Source organism: Penicillium brevicompactum (genome assembly GCF_028827555.1).
Source record: "Penicillium brevicompactum strain IBT 35665 chromosome Unknown utg000005l_segment0_segment0, whole genome shotgun sequence".
In the NCBI taxonomy this organism is placed as follows: Eukaryota; Fungi; Ascomycota; class Eurotiomycetes; order Eurotiales; family Aspergillaceae; genus Penicillium; species Penicillium brevicompactum.
Window position 1 is genome coordinate 3,024,437 of NW_026623208.1, and position 21,337 is coordinate 3,045,773.

General features: G+C 49.7%; 8 protein-coding genes across 8 annotated transcripts; 3 read left to right on the top strand and 5 right to left on the bottom strand.

Moving 5' to 3' along the window:
- Positions 1–57: 57 nt before the first annotated feature.
- N7506_006987 (uncharacterized protein) lies at positions 58–519 on the top strand (the record flags this gene model as incomplete). Its single annotated transcript, XM_056956280.1, has 1 exon — positions 58–519. One exon carries the CDS (start codon positions 58–60, stop codon positions 517–519), a length of 462 nt encoding a protein of 153 aa, XP_056810614.1.
- Positions 520–1,628: 1,109 nt separating this feature from the next.
- Positions 1,629–2,590, top strand: N7506_006988 (C2H2-type zinc finger protein; the record flags this gene model as incomplete). Its single annotated transcript, XM_056956281.1, has 3 exons — positions 1,629–1,647; positions 1,676–2,325; positions 2,378–2,590. 3 exons carry the CDS (start codon positions 1,629–1,631, stop codon positions 2,588–2,590), a joined length of 882 nt encoding a protein of 293 aa, XP_056810615.1.
- Positions 2,591–4,020: 1,430 nt separating this feature from the next.
- Positions 4,021–5,611, bottom strand: N7506_006989 (uncharacterized protein; the record flags this gene model as incomplete). Its single annotated transcript, XM_056956282.1, has 3 exons — positions 4,021–4,898; positions 4,945–5,019; positions 5,074–5,611. 3 exons carry the CDS (start codon positions 5,609–5,611, stop codon positions 4,021–4,023), a joined length of 1,491 nt encoding a protein of 496 aa, XP_056810616.1.
- A 728-nt stretch (positions 5,612–6,339) lies between these two features.
- N7506_006990 (putative mitochondrial carrier protein) lies at positions 6,340–7,385 on the top strand (the record flags this gene model as incomplete). Its single annotated transcript, XM_056956283.1, has 2 exons — positions 6,340–6,394; positions 6,454–7,385. The coding sequence occupies 2 exons, from the start codon at positions 6,340–6,342 to the stop codon at positions 7,383–7,385; spliced, it is 987 nt and encodes a 328-aa protein (XP_056810617.1).
- A 594-nt stretch (positions 7,386–7,979) lies between these two features.
- N7506_006991 (uncharacterized protein) lies at positions 7,980–9,887 on the bottom strand (the record flags this gene model as incomplete). The annotated part of the gene is made up of 3 exons (XM_056956284.1): positions 7,980–8,186; positions 8,245–8,310; positions 8,370–9,887. 3 exons carry the CDS (start codon positions 9,885–9,887, stop codon positions 7,980–7,982), a joined length of 1,791 nt encoding a protein of 596 aa, XP_056810618.1.
- Positions 9,888–12,300: 2,413 nt separating this feature from the next.
- Positions 12,301–12,963, bottom strand: N7506_006992 (putative prefoldin subunit 1; the record flags this gene model as incomplete). Its single annotated transcript, XM_056956285.1, has 3 exons — positions 12,301–12,466; positions 12,604–12,896; positions 12,934–12,963. The coding sequence occupies 3 exons, from the start codon at positions 12,961–12,963 to the stop codon at positions 12,301–12,303; spliced, it is 489 nt and encodes a 162-aa protein (XP_056810619.1).
- Positions 12,964–14,219: 1,256 nt separating this feature from the next.
- N7506_006993 (HMG-box domain-containing protein) lies at positions 14,220–15,871 on the bottom strand (the record flags this gene model as incomplete). The annotated part of the gene is made up of 3 exons (XM_056956286.1): positions 14,220–15,557; positions 15,616–15,681; positions 15,743–15,871. The coding sequence occupies 3 exons, from the start codon at positions 15,869–15,871 to the stop codon at positions 14,220–14,222; spliced, it is 1,533 nt and encodes a 510-aa protein (XP_056810620.1).
- Positions 15,872–18,293: 2,422 nt separating this feature from the next.
- On the bottom strand, positions 18,294–18,488 carry N7506_006994 (uncharacterized protein; the record flags this gene model as incomplete). The annotated part of the gene is made up of 1 exon (XM_056956287.1): positions 18,294–18,488. The coding sequence occupies one exon, from the start codon at positions 18,486–18,488 to the stop codon at positions 18,294–18,296; it is 195 nt and encodes a 64-aa protein (XP_056810621.1).
- Positions 18,489–21,337: the final 2,849 nt, after the last annotated feature.

Genomic DNA, 21,337 nt, shown 5'->3' on the forward strand with positions numbered 1-21,337 from the left:
CTCGTCAAAGCTACCCTTCTATCACACGGGTACACTGTGGTCATTAAAGCTACCACAATGGAGAAGCAGCATCGCCTTCAAGCGGAGGCAAACAATTATTGTCACCTCAGGAGCTTGCAAGGAAATCAGATCCCCGTCTATCTTGGGACATTCACGCCACGAGTCTCATATTGGTACCATGGCGAATTAATGGCGCAGATGATGATACTGAGCTGGTCTGGAAAACGTCTTCAGCATGTCATCAACGATAAGAATTCCAGATTCTTTCACCAGGAGCGCGACAAAGCTCTGACCGTGCTCCGGTCGCATGGAGTTGTCCATGGCGACAGTAAGTGGCGGAATATGTTGTGGGATGGCCTAGGTAGCCGTCTGGTTGTTATTGACTTGGAGGACGTGAAATGGTTGAAGCGCCCTCGTACCCTTGAACCGACTTCTGGAAATGCACGGCATGGTCATCGCGCGAAGGTGGGAAAATCTGGGCAAAAACTCTTGTCCAGCTCAACCGCTTTTTACACCTGACGCCCAGGCCTGTGGTTACAACTCATTTGAGGCGATTCATGTTCTCGGCTTCCGATAATGAGTCGGAATGAAGGTTTGATAAATGATCGCACGTTCTGTTACTGGTCATAAAAACAATTTGCGCCCATTGTGGAAGGTAATCTGAATATATGTGATGAAAGCTCTGGAAAGACTTATTATTGGCGACGTCAAACATATTTTCCTTGCTACGACTTTCTCGACCGCTCTTCTCCCTGAGGGTTTCACGTTTCAGATGCCCCGGCCCCTTCTTCTCTTCCTTCTCTTCCCTCTCCTCAATACTTTGCTTTCGTCACCCAGCTCAAGGCATTAAAGAAAGCCAATTTCGGAAATAGGGGACTCACAGCTTTTTCCTAAAGACGACAGATTGCATAAAAATGGATATAAGTCGAAGTAAACCTTACGAAGGCACCGTGTCTTTGCATATTTGCTCGTTTCATACCATTTTTATAGCTATTCAAATTTATTCGTGTGATGATAGATCTGATAATAGATCTGACCTATGTTTAGACTTGCTGCTTCCCAACTGATAGTTCTCCAAAGATCATGATGCTATAATGTTTTGCACCAGGCGTTGAGTCATTCAGACTGTAGGGCAGTATGCCCCAGAGGGTTGGGTCTGTACTAAGTAGCAATTACTCACTTAAAATGGCTATCTCAGCTAGCTAACATTATTGGATTATTACCAACAACCAATCCTTCTTCTTCTCATACGGGCGCTAGTTGGAGACTGCAGATGCCAGGATGGCACAACTTTTCAGACCCTGTCCCCAAACCAATGGCTTCGTGGTAAATATCATGGTATATCGCAACACTCTAGTCGTCTGTGGCCTCCTTGTTGGGCGGTCATGAGTCGGCTTATCACGTATCCGCTATGAGCCAGTCACGCAGCATAGATGACGTCTATCACGACCATCATGGATCCTCTGCTCCACACTTACGCCCGTTGTCGAGAACCAGAACCAAGCACATGGTACAGTGCACCAAGCTCCTAGCCAGTCCGGAAATAAAGCTTGTCGCGCTCTCAAATCCGAGCACATTGATCACGTCGATTTGGGCACCCTTGCGTCTATACAAGACTTGGGCTCATAATGCGGGGTAGCTCGGAACGTAATAAACGTCTCGTTTGCCCTCTCAGGTGCGTTCAAGCAAACTGCTGTTATGAAGTGGTGCGAGCTCTGCAACCGGTCGTTTGGCAGCCAGGATGCTCTCGACCAGCATCTCCGAGACTCGCCCGCGCACGCTCCATCGTATGATTGCGATCCCTGCAACCGGTCGTTTGGCAGCCAGGACGCTCTCGACCAGCATCTCCGAGACTCGCCCGCGCACGCTCCATCGTATGATTGCGATCCCTGCAACCGGTCGTTTGGCAGCCAGGACGCTCTCGACCAGCATCTCCGAGACTCGCCCGCGCACACTCCATCGTATGATTGCGATCCCTGCAACCGGTCGTTTGGCAGCCAGGACGCTCTCGACCAGCATCTCCGAGACTCGCCCGCGCATATTAAGCTGCCAAGGACTCCATTGAACACATTTTTCCAGTCTTTCAGTGGCTTCGTATATGATCCTATTTTACCGCCAACTGAATCATACTTGTCTTTACAAAGATTCTATGGCTGGCACAGAGGCGGAGATGAATCTGACCAAGCTTGGCAAAGATTTCAGGAAGCTCTCAAGCAGGAGTTCAAACTCTGGTTTGGAGCGGAGGACGATTTAGTCGCTTGGCATTCACTTTGCCGGGCTGTGAGAATTGAGCCCCTGCCAAGAACTTGCTTTGACTGCGAAAAGGTAGTAGAAGTCACCAGACCTTTCTTCAAATTCTGTTAACGTCGTTAAATAGGCTGTGCGGGGAATTTACGTCAATATTGTTGACTTGATTGACTGGGCTCGCAGCAGAGGCGAGCGTAGTAACGTGCGGCTTTTTCATAGCCTAGAGGAACTGCGTGATTACACCAGGAGAACACGTAAAGTTTTTCGAAATGATCTTGACGAAAGTGGAAGCGGCAACATAGTTCTTAGACATTTACTTCGATTTATCTTTCGAGAGAAGTGAGGTTTGCTAATGTGAGACATTCATATTGACTCAAACAATATTTCGGCCGAGATGCGACACGACGTGCTTCCACGGCTAGTTGTCATCGGCCATCTTTGTGGTTATGAGGAAGCCTCGTTTACATCACAGAGTCCGGAAACAGATACAGCAAAGCTCTAGAACTTTCTCATGTGAGGGCAGCAAGGAGGGGGGCAATATCGTAATACCTTGCCGACTAATTTCCTCCTCGCCTAGAGAAGCGAGACCTGGGGAACGATTCCATAATTAAAGCCAAGGGGTCGGCTAGAAGATGAGTTCTGAAAATATCAAAACTCACTTTGTCCTGCAAAGAGAGGGTCATATCCTCCATATTATGCTGAAAAGTGACAGGAGGGCCACCTTAAGAGAGTTCTTCTTTCTTGTTTATATCCATATCCAGCAGCGAGAAGCGAACGGCCGAAGATAAAGGAGATTGAGAAAGGATCGCAGGTGAAATAGTTGCAGAGTGGACAATGTTATATCTATACCTTAGTGTCCTTGCTATGAGATCAATCAGACCAGGTTCAAGATGAATGAGACTGAAGGGACAGCCCAGTCAGTCCTGAAGCAAGCCGTGGGAAATCCAAGTTTACCCATTCCGAAAATGGGCATTTACAGTAGCTATTTTGGCGGCAGAACAAGGTTGTGATTTTGCTCTTGCGATTACAAACCGTGGCGCTTCGTGGCCCTTGGGTTCCAAAGTAGTGTTTTAAAAGCTTATTTGTGTCTTCTTTCAAAAGTCGTCTTCAGAAAGTCACTTTTGCTACAAATACGTTACTTTGGCACCGCAATACCGGCTGGACCACCGGTCGGACCCAACAGTTTCCTATCTACCAACACTAGAAGCTACGAATCCTCATCAATCCTTATCAATCCATATCAATAGATATGAATCGTCTTCAGATGTCAACGATGGCCACGAGTCAGACTTCTAATTAGCTATGCTCACTAGGTTACTAGACTACATAAGCCTCGTTATTCGCACCATAAAAGCAAGAACATATTCTGAAAAATAACACAAATACATGGGGAAAAGAATTATATCACGCATGCAATTTAGTACTAACTGGACTCCTCCACTTACACTTCCTTCATAACCTCAAGACAAAACACGCCTATAATAAATTCAATAAGACAAAAGAGCTTCAATAGCTAATTAATACTTAATTAAAGATCTAGAGAAAACCTTTTTTAGCATTATCAGACAACAAGTATAGATCGTATTGCTCTTTCTAAGCAGTTATACAAACGATAAGTTCAAACGGCATGATGTTTTTACTAGCTTTAACAAAAACTCGCCATAAATAGCGTAACTCTATCACAACATCGTCATAAAACATTACCCAACAAAGACACACATTTATATAACCACCAGATTTAGATATCTATATTTAGTTCAGCACCCTAGTAACCTAAAAATAGTCTAACCACAAATTCTTGATAGAACTAAAGATACCATAAGTGACATTAAAATCGTACAACAGATATATAGTGCCGTTGCACCGATCTGCCAGCTTTTGACTCAGGCTTTCTTTAGCTGCAGCAGTGCTCTTCCTGAGTTCATCGTGGACAAGCTTTTGTGAGTAAGACAAGACATCGGATTGGACGTCATCGGGCGTGATCTTGTGCTCGAAAAGCGAGGCACCATGCGATTGGTCATGAAGGCAGGTACGAATTTCGGGCTCATCGCGGCTGACGATCATAACACGAGCAGCGGCATCTGCAGTAGCTTGCATCAGCGCCTCTATAAAGCCAGGAATCAGGTCATCATGACCAGTCGTCTTATTCCCATTCTGCCAGATGCATTCGTCCAGTCCATCTAAGATGAAGGTGCACCCTGGGATAGATTTTACGATATCCCGTAGAAGGCTGACAACGTCTCCCCGTGTCGCTTTTTGTCTTTCCTGGGCCTCCCATCGTTCTCGAACCAAAGAGAACGCCGCAGGTTGAGACATCACTTGAGATACCCATGATCTTATTGCCACATAGGGATCTTCTCTTTCAATGTCGGAAGAGAAAAAGAAACTAGCGACCGGTGCGTCCGACATGGAGGACAAGTAGTCGATGACCTTCATACATAAGACGGACTTTCCAAACCCGGCCGGGCCATTGATCCAAAGAAATTTGGAATTTCCATTTGGAAACGAAGACGAATACCACTCTTGAAACCAATCCCGATCCATAACCCATTCGCAGGTGCTGACCATTCTGTTTTCCACATATTGCTCGTAGCGATCGTTGGGGAGATGATTTCCTAGCAGCCATGTCTGCAAATCTCGTTTTGTTTCGGCTTCACATATAAGATGAGGTCCAGTAGGCAGAAGTAGAGAGCATACCTTGAATATCGCTCTCTATTCGGCGCAGAACGCGTTCAAATTCAGCGATACAGCCCCCTGGAGCCAGGTAAGCAGCTAGAGAAATTGTTAGATTGGGCCCGGTGACGCTATAGTATATTCATCACGAACCATTTAAATGCCCAAAGGTTTCATCGCAATCGTTGAGCTCTCCGTGATTCGACATCACGCTACAGCCTCCATCTTTTATGGGAACCAATGCATGCAATGTTTGCACAATCGATGAGAATTGCTCGACTTGTGTGGCTCGCTTTGCCTTGTCTCGTAATGCCCATTTGAGCTTCTGTCGTTTAGATTCGAGGGGAGCCAGGGAATGAGTGTGCCCGTCAAACGCCGGCTTGGATTTTGAATCAGTTTCTTCCTGGTAGCGGCAAATATCTCTGATGGCCGAGAGAAGTTCTTCGACCGTTGATAGTATCTGCGGATCATCGAGAAACTTGTCATGTTGATCCGATAGCCCATCAGGTCCAAGCCCAACGGCCTGGCCCCATCGCTCCAACTGAATCTTGTGAGCGCTGAACTGAGCCGTCAAGGCGCGAGACTCGCTCCCATAGTCCTTCCACGATTCAAACTTGTCGAGAATGTCCAAGCAGGTATTGAATAAACCAACTAGCCCCACCATGCCGACTGCAAAACCTACCGGCTCCATGCTTGAGCCAAGCTGTCGATGACCTTTCTGGCTACTATCTCCAGTGCCACCCTTGAGCCACCCAGCTTATGCGGGGTTGGGCTGCAGTCCATTTCGAGTATATCACGTGAAATGGGGCTAAAAAGCCTCCATAGCGCCATTCTTTCTATATCCACGGACCACATCAGGAATGTGTTTGAGAATAACCCTGGAAGACTCGCACCCGGTTTCAATTTTTTATTTTGCATGTCGTTGCCATTAACATCTGAACCGCATTTGGTCCTCGATGGCATCTCTGCGTATACAAAGGCTATATCTTCAATAGCTGAGATTTGGAAAAAGGTCCGGAGAACTACACATTTCGAAGGTTGCCCGAGTGTAGTCAATCTCTTGGCGGTGAAGGCTTATCGATAGGCCGCAGATCCCGATGACTTCACCATCCAACGTCTACCCGAGGTTTCTGGTACCTGACATCTGAGCCTTGACCAACAATTGACACCCCCGGACCCTGTTCGATTGCCTCTGTGTGTTGAGATTCTGTGGGATGCAAGCTGCCGCTGCCCGATGCTGCCCGTAACTGTCTGGGCCAATTATATTTCATTTTTTACGCTTCCGGCGTTTGCGCCGTCCAAGCTACCACACTCGGAATACCGATGAGATTCGATCTGGCATCGACTCATCTTCATATTTCATACTAGCGGTCAATTCCCATCCAAGGCGTGGGGTCTGATTGCTTGAGAACCGGCACGATGTCGAACAACGGCACAATAGCGGTGCCGCAGGTCAAAACAAGCACCTCGACAAGTATGCGACCTCAAGATCCTCAATTGAGCCTACCCAGCTAACTCGATTCGCGCATCTAGCCTCAAAAACACCCTTCCACTTTGCAGCCGGCCTTTGCTCTGGCCTCACCTCCTCCATCCTCCTCCAGCCCGCCGACCTCCTCAAGACCCGAGTCCAGCAATCCCAAGGAGCCGCCCTCCTCCCCACCCTCAAGGCAATCCTCTCCTCCCAGAACCCAATCCGCGGTCTATGGCGCGGCACACTCCCATCCGCCCTGCGAACAGGCTTTGGCTCCGCCCTCTACTTCACCAGCCTCAACTCACTACGCCAAGCCGTCGCGCAGAGCAACCCAATGGCTCTAGCTAGCCCAGTGACAGGCGCCAAGTCATCCTCCGTCCTCCCCAAACTCTCCAACACCGCCAACCTAGCCACCGGAGCCGTCGCCCGAGTCGCCGCAGGCTTCGTCATGATGCCCGTAACCGTCCTCAAGGTCCGCTACGAATCAGACTACTACGCATACCGCAGCCTACTCGGCGCAGGCCGAGATATAGTCCGCACAGAAGGTTTCCGTGGCCTCTTTGCCGGGTTCGGTGCAACTGCTGCTCGCGACGCCCCATATGCTGGTCTCTACGTCCTCCTCTACGAGCAGCTGAAACGTCGCCTCGCTCTGATGACCACCAAATCGGGATCCGACGGTTCCCCGGCACCCGGCGTTTCATCTTCGTCAATAAACTTTGTCTCTGGTGCCGCGGCTGCCGGAATGGCGACTGCGATCACTAATCCGTTCGACGCTGTCAAGACACGAGTTCAGCTCATGCCGGCCAAGTATGGGAACATGGTCCATGCTACGCGCCTAATGCTCCGCGAAAACGGTATCCGCAGTCTCTTTGGTGGACTCGGTCTCCGTATGGGCCGCAAAGCTATTAGCTCGGCGCTTGCATGGACCGTCTACGAGGAGTTGATCCTGCGTGCTGAAAAGCGCTGGGAATCGAACCACCAGATGGGTCTTTAGGTTGGCGGTTGGCTTTGTCTGACCGCCACTCTGCTCCATTGGCACCAACACTCATATCCACTCTTGTATCATAGTCCATTCATCCTCAAAAGTTCTCCACGGCTTCGATCTGCGTTGGTGTCCGTGCACCCGCGCGCCTACCTTGCATCGAGCTTGCCCTAATGAGGGTGCGTACATAGCTCCGACCTGGCATATGTACTGTACTGCATCTGCGCATGTCCAATAATCTCCGATCACATCTCTTCCCTTGTTCATGGCTTCGACCTTTCTTACCTGGATCGCTTTAAGTAGTCCACATTTGAGACGAGAGATGCTTAATCTATAGAACCTAGTGACTACATATTCGCAGGATAAGGAGTTTAAAAAGGTCATAGAATCATATCGCGTTACTATACTACCACATACTCTGTGATATCAAAGCCAAAAACACAAAAGTAAACGAAGAAAAGAAACCAAACAAATCCCAGCTTAACATCAACCAAACAGAAAACAAGTTCAAATCCAAGAAAATCGCAAAACCGAAACCAAATGTATAAGCATGTCCATCATTTTGATCATTCTGATCCAGCATCAATCATTTCAAACACGGCCAACTCAGGTGAAGATAAAGCGGCTCTTGGGACTCTTCTTCCGGACCAGGAACAACTTGTCCTTTTTGCGATCATTGACCCTCAGCTCGGTCATGGAACTGGAAGTCTGGGCAATGACCTTGTTGTCACGCAGGCGTCGGGTGTGTGCGAATAGCTCCTCTTGGAAGTCTTCGGAAATCCACTGCTTGATGACGAGGTAGTTGGGGTCGTGCTAGAGTTCATGTTAGCATTCGGCTCTCCGTGCTGATGTAGGGTGCGGTGTTTCTTACAGGGTCTGTGTCCCAGGGCAGGTTGTAGGCGTGCAAGGTTTCGATGAGGAGGTGGTCTTTGTGAACCTGTGATGGTCAGCGAAACGTTCGAGTGGAAACTAGATATCAGATGTTCATTCACATACCTTGATCCAAGTCATCTTGTGGTCCGGAGGTCCATGGCCAGGAGCATGGCCATCCTTTCCGTCCTTGCCATCCTTGCCATCTTTACCATCCTCGGCCTTCCCCTTCCCCTTGACAATCTTCTCAATCTCCTCGTCGGAATATCCCATGCTCTTGAGACGATCCCGGAAGGCCTTCTCCTCCTTCGCCGCCGCCTCAGCCTCCCGCTGCTTGATGCGCTCCTGTTCAAGCTTCCACTCCGCAACAGCCGCAGCCTCAGCAGCAGCCTTCGCAGCAGCAGCATCAGCAGCCGCCTTCGCCAATCTCTCCTGCTCAAGCTTCCACTCCTCAACAGCAGCAGCCTTCATAGCAATCTCCTTCGCCTTCTTCGCCTCAGCCTCCTTAGCCTTCCGCGCATCCTCATCCCGAATCTGCTGAATCACCCTCTCCCTCTCCTCCTCCTCCTCCTTCTCCTGAGCAAGCTGCTTCCACTTCTCCTCCCTCAACAACTTCTCCCGCGACGACTTCTCCTGCTCCCGCTTCGCAAACTCCCGATACTTCTCATCCTCCAACTTCTTCCTAACCTCCTCCGCTTCCTCAGCAGCCCTCCGATCAGCAGCATACCGAGACATCTGCCACCTCTCCTCAGCAGCCCTCTGCTCCTCCTTACTAACAGCCTCCCTCTCAAGTTCCCTCAACCGCGCATTCTTCGCCGCCTTCGCCTCCATCTCCTCAGCAAGCCGCGCCCGCTCTAACTCCTCCTGCACACGGCGCTTCTCAGCAAGCATCTCCTCATACCGTCTCTCGCGGTCTTTCCAGTACCGCGATTCAAGCGGGTCAATCACCCGCTCCACAGGCCCGGGCCCGGGCGCCGGTGCCGCTGGAGGCGGTGGGGGCGCGGGCGGTCCCGGTGCCATGGTCCCCATCTCATTAGCCCGGTTCCGTCTTCGCAGCTCCCGCTCCAGCCTCTCAGTCTCATGCTTCAGCATCTTGAGATCCATATCCTGACGGATATCATTATGCTCGAGGAGCTGGTGACCCATGACGAGTTCATAGTCTCGGTGGAACGGTGAGGGGTCCCGGGAGAAACTGGCGCCGCTGACGGCGCGCTCGCGCCGTGGCTGGTGGGCGGGCCCGCCGACGTGCACGTAGTCATCGTCGGCGAGATGGTTGGCGCTGTGGCTGCGGTGGTGGTCGTGGAAGTCGTGGCGGTCGGTGGAGCGCTGGTGCACGCGGCGGGAGGACTGGGTGTTCTCGGGCCGGTTGTCGGAGCGCACGGCTTGGTCGTTGAAGATGTTGATGTTGGGGATGCCGGGCTCGCGGCCTTCACGACCTCGGTGACGGCCGCCGGTGGAGGCGGAGCGGTGGACGCGCGAGGTCTGCTCGGGGACTAGGAAGGCGCGCGGGGAGCGGCGGCGGTGGCGCGAGGAGGAGCGCTGGTGGAAGTGGGCGCGGTGGGCGCCTCGGCCGACGTCGAAGTCGGTTTCCGAGTAGGAACCGTCGGAATCAAATTCGTCGGGAAACATGGCTTCTACGGGCATGTTGGGGTGCGAGGTGGTCGCAGTTGGGAGGCCTTCTGATAGAGGGGGCCGAAGTGGGGAAATTGTGTCAGTCGCAGGTGGCGGGTGATGGGAAATGCAAAAAGGAGAGTGACAAGACAATAAGTTGGTCTCAGGTGAGATCGACAGAGAGAGGGGAAGAGGAAGAAGAGGAAAAGAATAGAAATAGCCCGTGGGGGCTATTTATTTCAGCTGTCATATATTCTTATTTTATTTCTTCTCGACTCGACTGCACTTCAGCCTCATGGCGCCTCGCCTTACTTCGTACAGATCGGCCATTATTCGTCTCCCTTTCTGTCCCTTTCTGTATCCTTCTTATTCCCCGTGATCGATAAGGGTGTGTTCTCTCTTTTTCTCTCTCTCTCTTCTTTATTGTGCGAACTCCGTAGTAGATGTCCCTCGTATTCTCCAAGTGCAATGTACATCAGGGTCCACTCTGGAGATTACCAACTCGACGCAAAGTGACCGATGTACATGTAGCGCCCTATGATTAGCGTCTTTCCAGACCGCACATTGGGCATCGGCGCTGCACCTCCAGGAGGGGCGGGATCCTCTGCGCCAATCCCTGTCGATACCGCTGTGAGAACCTTGGTCGATGTGAACCTGATTGTATTGGGCCTTGTGTTTCAAGTTTGCCTACTCTAGGTTCTGTAGATCGTTGAGACTCTGTACTCCGTGCAGGAAGTAAATAGAAGTCAACAAAGTCGTTCCACGGAATAGCCCTGGAGAGTGTTGGTTCCAAGGTTGGGGGCCGCATCCCGCTCAGTGAGCCATGGCACTCTCGACTCTCTTCTCTAACTACTCTAACTACTACTATTCTATTTCTTCTATATTCTCTTAATCTATATATTCTTATATTCTTATATTTTATATTTTATATTCTATATTCTATATTTATATTCGATCGGAATACAAAATAACGACCTCGTGGCTCTTGTTCTTTCCAATCCGCCGTGTCACAGCGTCTGACGTAATATTCTTCCCCGACAAGGCACTCCCATCGCTTGTTCGCATACTTCCTATAGTTCGCAATGCACCATACTTCATACTCCCACCGGGCCAAATGTAAGCTTTCACTCATCTTCAAGCCCTACTTTTATATCTTCTGCACAGATCGACCCCGCCATCCGAGCTACCTAAAACTATACGCAAGAAGGATTGTGCATCGCATACTCCGTACTTCCACGCGGAGATCCCTGCAGCGAGGGATCAGGATCTTCACCGTGCAGAGCATATGCATTTCTACATGTAATTCTCTATATTCCATGCCCTGTATGTTCCAAGGTTATGTACAGTCTTTCGCCACTGCATCACTGCTTTCACTGTTTCACGAGACGTCAGTCTGACCCATCTCGGGAATGCCCAGACTCGTACGTCATTTTAATCTATTGCCCGTGGGAGATGACGACAACGGCGCACATGATATTTTCAAGTTGGCACCTGGACATGCGTGTAGATAGTCATAGTCATAGTCAGAGTCAATAGTGAGACTGTTGAAGTCCCTTTGTTCGGGTTCCAAGGTTCTAGATGTGGATATACCCGACTGAAACTGCCGATTTTGACGTTGGGTTGGATACTTGGCACACTAGTCTATGCACTTTATACTCTTCATACTTGATACACTTCCAAGGTTCAAACCTTGGACACTCTAGACTTCAGCCCTATGTCGGATCAGCGTTGGAGAATGTATAATGCGTGTTTCGCAGGATCCACGTCTCCTTACTCCGTACGTGGACGACAGCTGCATGATAAGATCGGAATGGACCCACTATCCACCAGACCTACAGCATGCATCGGATTCTGAGAGCATCGACCTGCATGTTTCAACCTCGTTGACCATATCAGGAGCCGAGAGCATTCACAAATTTCAAGATCTTACAAAGGAAAGCAGATCAACCATACTGGCACATCTCCCAAGGTTGGAAACACAAATACCAGGGACTTCGGGATCATGCCCAGGTAGGATTCTCACCTCACAGGTTGAATTAAAAAAAAGTACTCCATAGCAAGCGACAACTCCGGGGTATCCAAGTCGCCGCATAAATATTTCTAGAAGCCCGACCAAACCAGGCCAGCCCAGTGCAATCCGGATATGTATGCATCCACCCCTTGCAGTCCAAGGAAGCTCACCAGCTCCGAGACGATGAAGTCCTGAATCCACCATTCAGCACAACAATGTGTGGCAGATCCACGGTCAAGAAACACACAGTCAAGAAACAAAAGACTGCGCGAGCCCATCTTCCAAGGTCCGACTGGCTATTGGATCAGATTTGGTCCGCACGGTGATACTGTACCCTGCCCCGGTATAACGTATAACGACCGGTATCACCACGTATATCACCGAAAGCTCATCCGTATCAACCGACCTCAACGTCAACTAAATTATCCCCACCGCTCAAGCCCGACCCGACTTCAAAATCTGCTCCAGATTCTCCCGACTCTTCTGATTCGTCGTCTCATGGTACTGCAACTTCTTCTCCAGATTGGTAATTTCCGCAGCCGCCTCGCCGCTCTCGCGCGTAAGGCGCTTGTTCACCGTATCGACCGGAACATTGACGAACCTGGAACAGGGGGTCAGCCATCAGCCACAAATTCAAAGAGCGGTCGCGGGTGGAATTTCAGGGTTCGGGTTCGGGTTGCGGGATGGCTGTTCCGATGGGAAAACACCGGTGTGGAGAATTCTGAACGCAGCGCTTACATCTTTCCGCATCCTTCGTAGACATTGGTTTCACTGGGTAGCTCGGATAGTTCCTTCGATGTGAGTTGCAGCATGCGGATGTCGCGCTGCTTGGCGGTCATGTGCGCCTTGGTGAGGCTGATTTGTTGCTGGGAGGCGATGGCACGGGATTCAATTTCTTGGAGGAGCTGTTTGGGGGGTTTCTTGTTAGCTTTGGGGATTCTGATACCGTTGGTGTGTTGAATGGGGTTGTGAGACGGTTCGGGGGACCGGGTGAGACCTTGGTATTCTGGTTCATCACCCGGTCGTGGCGTCTGGAGGAGAGGGCGTTGTGAAATTGATTCAACATACCTTCTGGAGAGCTTCGTTGGGGATCGACATTATGGCTGTGGAGGTGGGATTCGGAGCTTGTTGAGGGGTAGGAGGGGTGCGGGAATGGTTTGTTGACGTGGAGCTTCAAAGAGGGTTTTGTTTTCGCGACTCCGCTTGAGATGGAGTAATTTTGACTGAGACAATGTTGTTTGAAGTGTCTCGCGTCGATGTCTATGTGATGTCTTGGTCGTCGCCAATTCGACTTGCTCGGCGAATCTCAATGAGGGCGGTGGAGCGGTCGAGGCGGTGGGTTGATATTGCCCAACTTAGGGCTGTATGCAACAGAGGGGGAAAGGTAATTGTTTTGCATGAGGCATTACTTGTTTTGTTTGAAATGAGTATGAGCTGCATGATAGGCCTGACTAGAGAAAAATCAAATATGTTGATAAAAGGGAAGTTTTGGTGGCACAATTCACAATCCAACACTAAGTTCTGAGTGGCAACAGCCTGTTGACCAACTTTTGCATATTTATTCCTTTGAGGTCTAGCACACAAAGAGATAGCAAAAGAATAAAAGAGAAACTGAAAGGAAGAGGTAGGCTAGGGGGTAGAGTCACAAGTATAGGGAAGTGTAATAGCCAAACGGTATGGCCAAATCGAGCTCCTAGAAATGGGAAAGTAAACATTAGCAGGCATGTCACTCTTAGGAAGAACACGGGCGTTCCTGTTTGGGGATCTCGATAAGCACTAAAGATTGAATAAATTATTCTAAGTAGAAAAGGCTAATGATATCCAGAAGGAGCCAGTCATCTGCTCCAACCTTCTAGCCGGAGGATTTGATCAGATGGCCGGACTCCGGGGTAATCGGGGAGCAAGTAAGCAGTTGTAAGGGAGCACAAAGAGAGCAAATTGGGAACCATGGATCGAGCCAGCCAAGATGTTTCAAGGTGTTGTCCTCATTCTCTATCTAAATTGCGGGTCGATTTGAGTAAATCTACGAGGGGAAAGTTGTTTTTTTTTTAAGTATGCAACAACAAGTTGCAGTATGATATGCGATTCAAATTTCAAGAGATATCGAAGAAAATAAGAGAAATATCCATGACATGAACAGAAGTGGAAAAAAAAAAAAAAAAGAAGTAAAAAAAGATCGCAATCCGCCCATCATTCTGATTCCTGTTTTCCCAAGACTTCTGAGTAAAAAGGCTCATCGGCATAATCAACTTCTGCATCGGTATCAAAGGCGCCACCAATTGCAAAAAATATCAATCAGCCCGTATTCAAACATGTATTCAAACATAGATGTGCGCGTGGTGCACGACCGAGACCTAGTACTGCGAAGGCTCGGTGTGGCACCACATATCGTATTCAGCATGGGCTGGCTCGGGAATGCCTCCCTGGCGAGCCATCTCCCAAGCCTGCGCCTGCTCCCGTGTCTCTATGCTGTGCATACTGGGCAGGTAGGCGGATTCCATACCGGGGTGTGGGTATGGGGCGGGGCTAGGGGTCATGGACGAGCCCGAGGTGGAGGGGAGGTAAGCTTGGGCGGACTCATCCCATGCTGGGTAAGGGGAGGGGGAGGCGTAGGTGGTCATGGTAGGTTCTCCAGAGACGTCGCCGGATTGGGAGAGGAGTCGGGGGTCCATGTCGCTGGGAGGGAGACCGTGAACCATTTGTGATTGGGGTAGTAGCAGCTCGTGGTGGGCAGCGCCGGGCAGGCCGGCGAGGGATGAGTCGTAGTGGATCTCGTGAGATGGACTGACGGGGCCGAAGGAGACGTCTTCCACCTTGGAGACGGGACCTTGGAGAGCGCTGGGGTGCACCACCGCCATACCGATTGGGTGGCTGGTGGTGGACCAGTGGGAGTTGGAGTGGGAATGGATATAGTTGGGGATCATGAGAGAGTCAGGGCCATCAAAGGGTGAAGAGTCCCTGCTGTTATCATAGTAGTTGCTGTTGAAGCTGTTGGCGCGCGAGTGGCTGCCGTATAGCAATCTGGTAGAGGCAGTGGAACCACCGAACTCACTGTCCATATCGGACATTCCACTCTCGTCAGCGAGGTGGGCGGGCACAATGGCGGACATGCCGCTGTCGCGGCGAGTGCCGGCATTGTTCTTCAATGGAGCAAACTTGTAGTCTGGATGGGCAGCCGCATGGTTGTCCCGCTCAATTCTGGCCAGCTCCTGGTACTTGCGCTGAATATCCTCAGGCTCCATGTGCCAGCTGGAACCAGTCACCTTGGAGACGATCTGGTGGTTATTGGCGCCGACAAGCACCTTGGCCCGCGCAGTGTAGGCAGACCGGTATAGCAAGTAAGCGTTCATGGGACGGCAGATCTTGCCGTTCTTGTTCCGGACTTCCTCCAGGCGGTCTTCAACAGAACGGTGTGCCCATTCGACCATGTCACGAATGGGAGTGGAGTGAAAGCTTGCGGTCAACTGGCTGAGAGGACCCTCCAGCTTGAATCCGATATCAGAGTCCTTGCGGCCAGTCTTCTGGCGACGGACTTGCTTTCTCTTGACTCTTTGGGTTGGGGTTGCCCGAGCACGAGAGGCTGGCAGACGCTGGGGAGGAGATCCCATTGCGCTCATAGAGGGAGATCCCATGAAAGGCGAGCCTTCATCGCCAGTTGGAGGAGGTGTCATGGCTGGATCCGCAATCATCATCTATATGGCATCGTTGTCAGTAGATGTAATACAAGAGCATAAAAAAGATCAAGCTTACCCCATGAGTTGGTACGCTGGTATAGCCACTGGCAGTCTGGTAGTACTGCGGGGGAGAGCCATAGTGCTGAAGAGAGAAAGGTCAGTCCTGCTGGCCTTGACACCAAGATGGACAAGAAAGGACATACCATTGCCTGGTGGCCCAGGTCTTCAGACATCATGGGGTAACTCTGGTAAATTCCAGAGTCTTCAAAGGACTGATGGATGTGTCCGTCAGAGGAATTAGTGGGAGAAGGAGGAATCCTCTTGAAAGTCATTGTCCAGAGACTAAGATGTTGCAATCTTGATACAGGCTGGTGAGAGAAGGAGGAAGAGGAGATTCCAAAGAAGAGAAAGACTTTCAGAAGAAGGAAAGAAGCGGAAAAGGTGTAGAATAAAGAGGACTGTCCTACTCTGCAGTTGCAGTCCCCTGAAAGAGGTTTCAAACACGCAGCGAGATGTGAGACAGGTGCATCAAACTGTCAAGTATTCAAACGAAGTACAATTGAAGATTATATCTCAATGTATTCAAGATGTCAGAGTTGGAAGGTCAAAGAGATGTAGATCAGGGAAGTTGAGGGGGGCGGGTCTCGAACTAAATAAGAACATGAAGCAGAGCAGAGTAGACGAAGTATAAGAGATCCCTTCGAGTAGAGTACGCAAACAGCTAGAGGCTGAAACTGAGTCAATATAATACAATACCGAATATATTACCTTTTTTTCTGATTCGTTTGGGGACATTTTGGGGAATTCGATTTAATTCGATTTTCTTTTTTTTAAAAATTATTTTATTTTTGATATTATTATTTCCTACCAGATTTCCTCTTTTTTATTTTAATATCCCATTTAGTTCGGACCTTTTCTTCCACATCAAGCTGTCTAGATAGACCTTTTGGGATTTTCCCAGTGAATTTCCCCCCAGTGGAATTAACCCATATCTTTCACGTTGATCACCCGTATGGTATTTTTATACTGTTCTTTCTCTCCCCTACTCTAATCCCAGAGGCGTTCGTCGCAGATTATCCTTTGTCCACAGACTCCCGTCCGATCATCCCCTTGCTATTGGTTCTCGCCCTCTCTATGCCCCAGTTTTTCCCATAGTCAAGATAATCTGCTACACTTCTTCACCTTTGTGCTAATTCTGGCAAACTGCATTCCCATGCCCGGAATAGCACTGGGAGAGAAGGGACTGGGGATCTAGCCCGCTGGGCCACCGACACTTTGGTATCGATACCAACTGGGCACTTTCAGTCGATTGCCCGGGGTTGTCATAGGCCAGATACTAATGAGCCAGAGAGGGATAGGGTGGGGCAGGTGCCAGACGTTCGTGGCAGAGGATAGTGCAAACCTAGCGTGCATAGGCATACTTACAGTTAGCACCGAATAGCACCTCGGGATTCGGGTTACGGAATTGGTGTCTGCCTTTTCGTTTTTGGGGGAAAAAAGAAAAACCAAAAATTAAATTTAAAAAAGATTGCCTTCTCACGATATAACGACATCTCAGGGCCATGTGGAAAAAGCAAACATGAACAGGCATACGGAGTATAGAGCCAGGGTATTCCGTATCAGTGTCCAAGAGTATACACTCTATGATCTATTTGTAATAGTAACGGGCTACTCAAGTTAAGGCATTAGACACGTTCCCATATAGAGATGTCCAGCATACGGAGTTCAGGGAGTATGCCAAGCAGAGCCCCCAGGCTAAGCCTGCTAGACGTGACATCGGCGATTACCAAGCCTATGTCGCCAACGGGCCAAAATTACACCGTCTCTCTGTGCTCTGATCTCTATACTCTCCATACACCATATTTCATACTTCCACCTTCATACGCCATATGGAAACTCCATCAGCTCGTGATACACTACCTCATCGGCATCCACGGTTCAGTCAAAGTTGAGTCTATTCCCAACAGATCTCCCTGGAGAGTGCCCAGAGGATCAACCATGGATTGCCACACAGAAAAGGGTAAGAGTCTAAGATCGTGAGATGTCGGGGAGATCGGTTTGGCCCTTTTCCCATTTTACCCAAAGGAGTATAGGGTGGGTTTGGAGAGTGATCAAAAGTGTGTAATTCGAAGGGACCGCGAATGGAGAAGAGATCGACAGAGTTGACGTTGAAGCCGAGATAGGTCTAAGATGACCGTTCCATGGGCTACTGAGCGCCGCCTGAACGCTGATTGGCCACGGGAGGAGTGGTTGATGAGTCCGGAAAGCGCGCGGTCCCCGATTGGTGCGATTGGAGTCTTGGCATTTCGCTCTCTCGCTCGACTTCCCGGCAATGCCGATCTGTTGGTTTTTGACGATTCATGTTGGTTGTTCTGGTTGTTCTAGTTATTCTGGTTATTCTACTGTGCTCTCCTGACTGATCTTCCCGCTTTGGTTGTGGAGTCTTATGACGTTCATACTCCACGTTCTGCCCGGTCCATCTTTCCAACCAATGCATTTCTCGCGTCTTGCGCTTAGCTTATACTTCCAAATGGCGTCTACACATCCGCTTTGAGACTCTCTATTTGAGATTCTCTATTTCAGAATCTTAATTCTAATCGGTCAAAGTTTGGTGGCTGTTTCCATGTCGAGAATACAGACAATACAGACAGCCCTGCGGTGCGTCGGGGAGGTATTTCAAATGTCCCCATTAGACTGACACTGGCCCATGGAATCCAGGGCGATATGCAGGTCCCAGCCATGCTGTGTTCCCTTTCATCCCTTTGCCTCGTGGGTGTTGGATCCTTGGCCATGCATACCTTTTTCTTTGTTGAGCCCTGAACCCTGTCCATCCTCGAGAATTACCCAATGATCGATCACTCCTGCTCCAGGGGCGTTGATGCCATGTGCTGCGCCAGATTCTGTGGCCAATGATGCCATCAGGATCTTGAAAGTCCCCTGTATTGCCATTGCCATGAGGTTGTCTGCTTGCCAGACTGACCGGGGTTGGGGTTAAGCCTGTCCTTTGAGCTTATCCTTTTTCTTTTTTTAAAAATCTCACTGCTTTTATGTACGGTGCTCTTATTTTAGGTCCTGGGTAATAACACGAGGTTTTAATGAGGCTGAGGGCCAGAGTTAGCACACAAACTCCGTAATTTGCAGATCCTCCATATACCAGAGTGAGTGAATTGTGGGTCGGGATGGAGAACCTAACGGCCTCCGCCGACGCGGAGGAGGGACGATACTGCTTCAAATTTTCAAATTCTGGTGATATATCGCGTAGTCAAAGTGTAATTACGAATAGATTCGACGATAGATTCCCACTGTCAAGTCCAGAAGCCATGTGGCTACAGGTGAGTATGCAATCAGACGCTTCCCAAGACGGGAGCTGCATGCTAACCATGTCGAGCCAACTCGACCCAAAAAAAAGAGAGTAAATTCACCTCCGCCGAGTACTCGGAGAAGTTAATACAGGTTCATTACAGCCCTGTCGTTCGGCAGTCGAGAAGATCATGGCGCCGGTTCTGGGAAAGCCAATAATGACAGGATCCCAACGGGTGCTCAGACCATGGGAAGATAGGAACCAGATGCACGGCAAGGATCAGCAAGGATCACCCCGCTCCTTTCCTTCCAATCCTTCCAAGCCTTCTGGAAGGCCGATTTCTCTCGAAAGAGGTTAAGCTTCAAACGCTAATGGGTCGGCTGACTGAAAGACTATGCGCCTTGCCAGCGCCCTGCGTGCCACTGCTAAACGGTCGTTTCATCACTCTCTTTCACCCCCTGATGGACCGTTTTTTTTTCTAAAGATAATCTCATCCTCGTTTCAGGTCATTGTGGTTCTGGTTCTATTCTTGTCCCCGACAGAGAAAGAAAGGAATGAAGTCCCTGGAAGTCTACTGATGCTAAGTACGAAGTGTGAAGACGCCATCCGGGGCGATGAACATGGGGAGAAGAACGTGCCAGGGTGGTTATTTCTAGCTAGCCAGAATAGTAACAACCTTGTAATTCCCCATTTGGTTGGGAGGTCCCCGGTCCCCGAAGTGCCCTACAAGTACTCCGTAACTGATTCCCCTTGACAGTTGAGTCCTGCGCCTCAACACCAGGGTGTTCGATCACCAGGGTGTTTGATTTCTAACGATATGCGGCTGAAGGCATGGATTACATAAAAGCTATTACTGTTTCCATGCTATGATCGACTAGGGCATGTTCATTCGGCTCCCGGCTGAAGAAAGCTGATCCGGTTTTGATCGGTGTAAGGATCACTCTCACTTCGAACAGCCGTCCTGACTAAATCGGACCTTTACAACTCCCCAACGACATCCCCCAGCCCACCCGTACAGTGTGAACAAACCTTTGCGTCTAGGACAAGATTATTCACAACTAGGAAGGTAGTCAACCCAAGAAAGCAACTTAACTCCGTTATCCTCCCCTCGTCCACATCCAGTATTTTTAGGGTTCAGGCCTCGCGGCAAGGGATAAGTGACAGACAACGGGGAGGGGATCGGAGCAATGGACGAACCAAAAACCGCTGTGTAAACGGAAGATCGCCATTCCGAATACCGCTGCATAGTGTCAACTATTCGGGAATGGATACAAACTTCTCCCGTGCCTCAAAATCCGGATTAATATTTCCTATTAGCCAGGAAAACTGTCAGACCGCTATTGCCAGAGCCTCCTGCGCAATAGCAGCTTTGGCAACGCTAATATTCCTGTGACTAGGGTTGTGACGCGATAGTGTCCCGAAGGGGATATTGCAAGGTACTCAGTACTCAAGCCAAGCAAACACGTACGGCTGAACAAAAGCCGAGCTCTAAAATCCGACGATAGGTGGGGAAGGGGGGTATTCTCAACAATAGATAGTCCATAGCTTGAATAGTAACTGGCCCGAGGATCTTCAACGCTTTGAGCTTCCAGAAAACGCACGAAGACTACTGTACGGAGTACTCCGTACAAGTACTGGTAATGCAGGGATTATAACTTCGGTATGGAGATCCGGGTCCTGTTTTTTAATTGGGCACCCGGCGGCAATCTCGACTGCTTGCGGTTAATGAAAAGTCATCGTGCTGTTGGCGCTAGGACTTTTCCTTCTCCTCTTTGCTTTTTCTGTCACTGCATCCTGTCGTTTCTCCTGTTTTTTTTTGGCGCCTCGTGCCGGGATCTTTTTCGCCTTCTCTTGCTGATCCTCATATCAATGATGTTGGTGATAGACGTTGCCCCTTCGGCTTCTCAGGATAGGAAATAATGTGCAGCGCACGGTGGAACTAATGCGCGAAATCAGGGTTGTTGCAGGTTTCTACACAGGATAGAGAGACCAGGGGGAGGGAAAGAGAAAAAATATCCAGAAAAGCCACAGATTCACATGGGGAGGTCGGGTATGAGACCTAGCTCTGTCTTGGGTCGCAAAACTAACTTGTCATGAACGTGTACGGAATCTAGACGAGTAAGAACCCGAAATCCGCCAAATCTGCAAGTGTACTCCGTAAGTGTAAGATCCCAACGAATGGTACTCCGTACGGCGGACGCTGAAGTCGGATCCGAGTGTCTCGGTCTAGACGCCAGTCGACTATTCGCCGAAGTTCTACCATCCAACACGATTCAGTACGAAGCACCCCAAGTATCACAATATGGGAGGGCAAGTGTCACGGCAAGGGGCGGGGAATCACCTTGTTGTGACCGCGATAAATGCAATTTTGGAAAAAAAATAAAAAAATAAAAAATGGCATATCGTGCGGAGATATTGACCTCAAAACATGACAGGTCGAGCCCCCCTTCACCCTGGTCTAGCCTCACATCGACGAATGGTCACCTGTTCAGCAAGC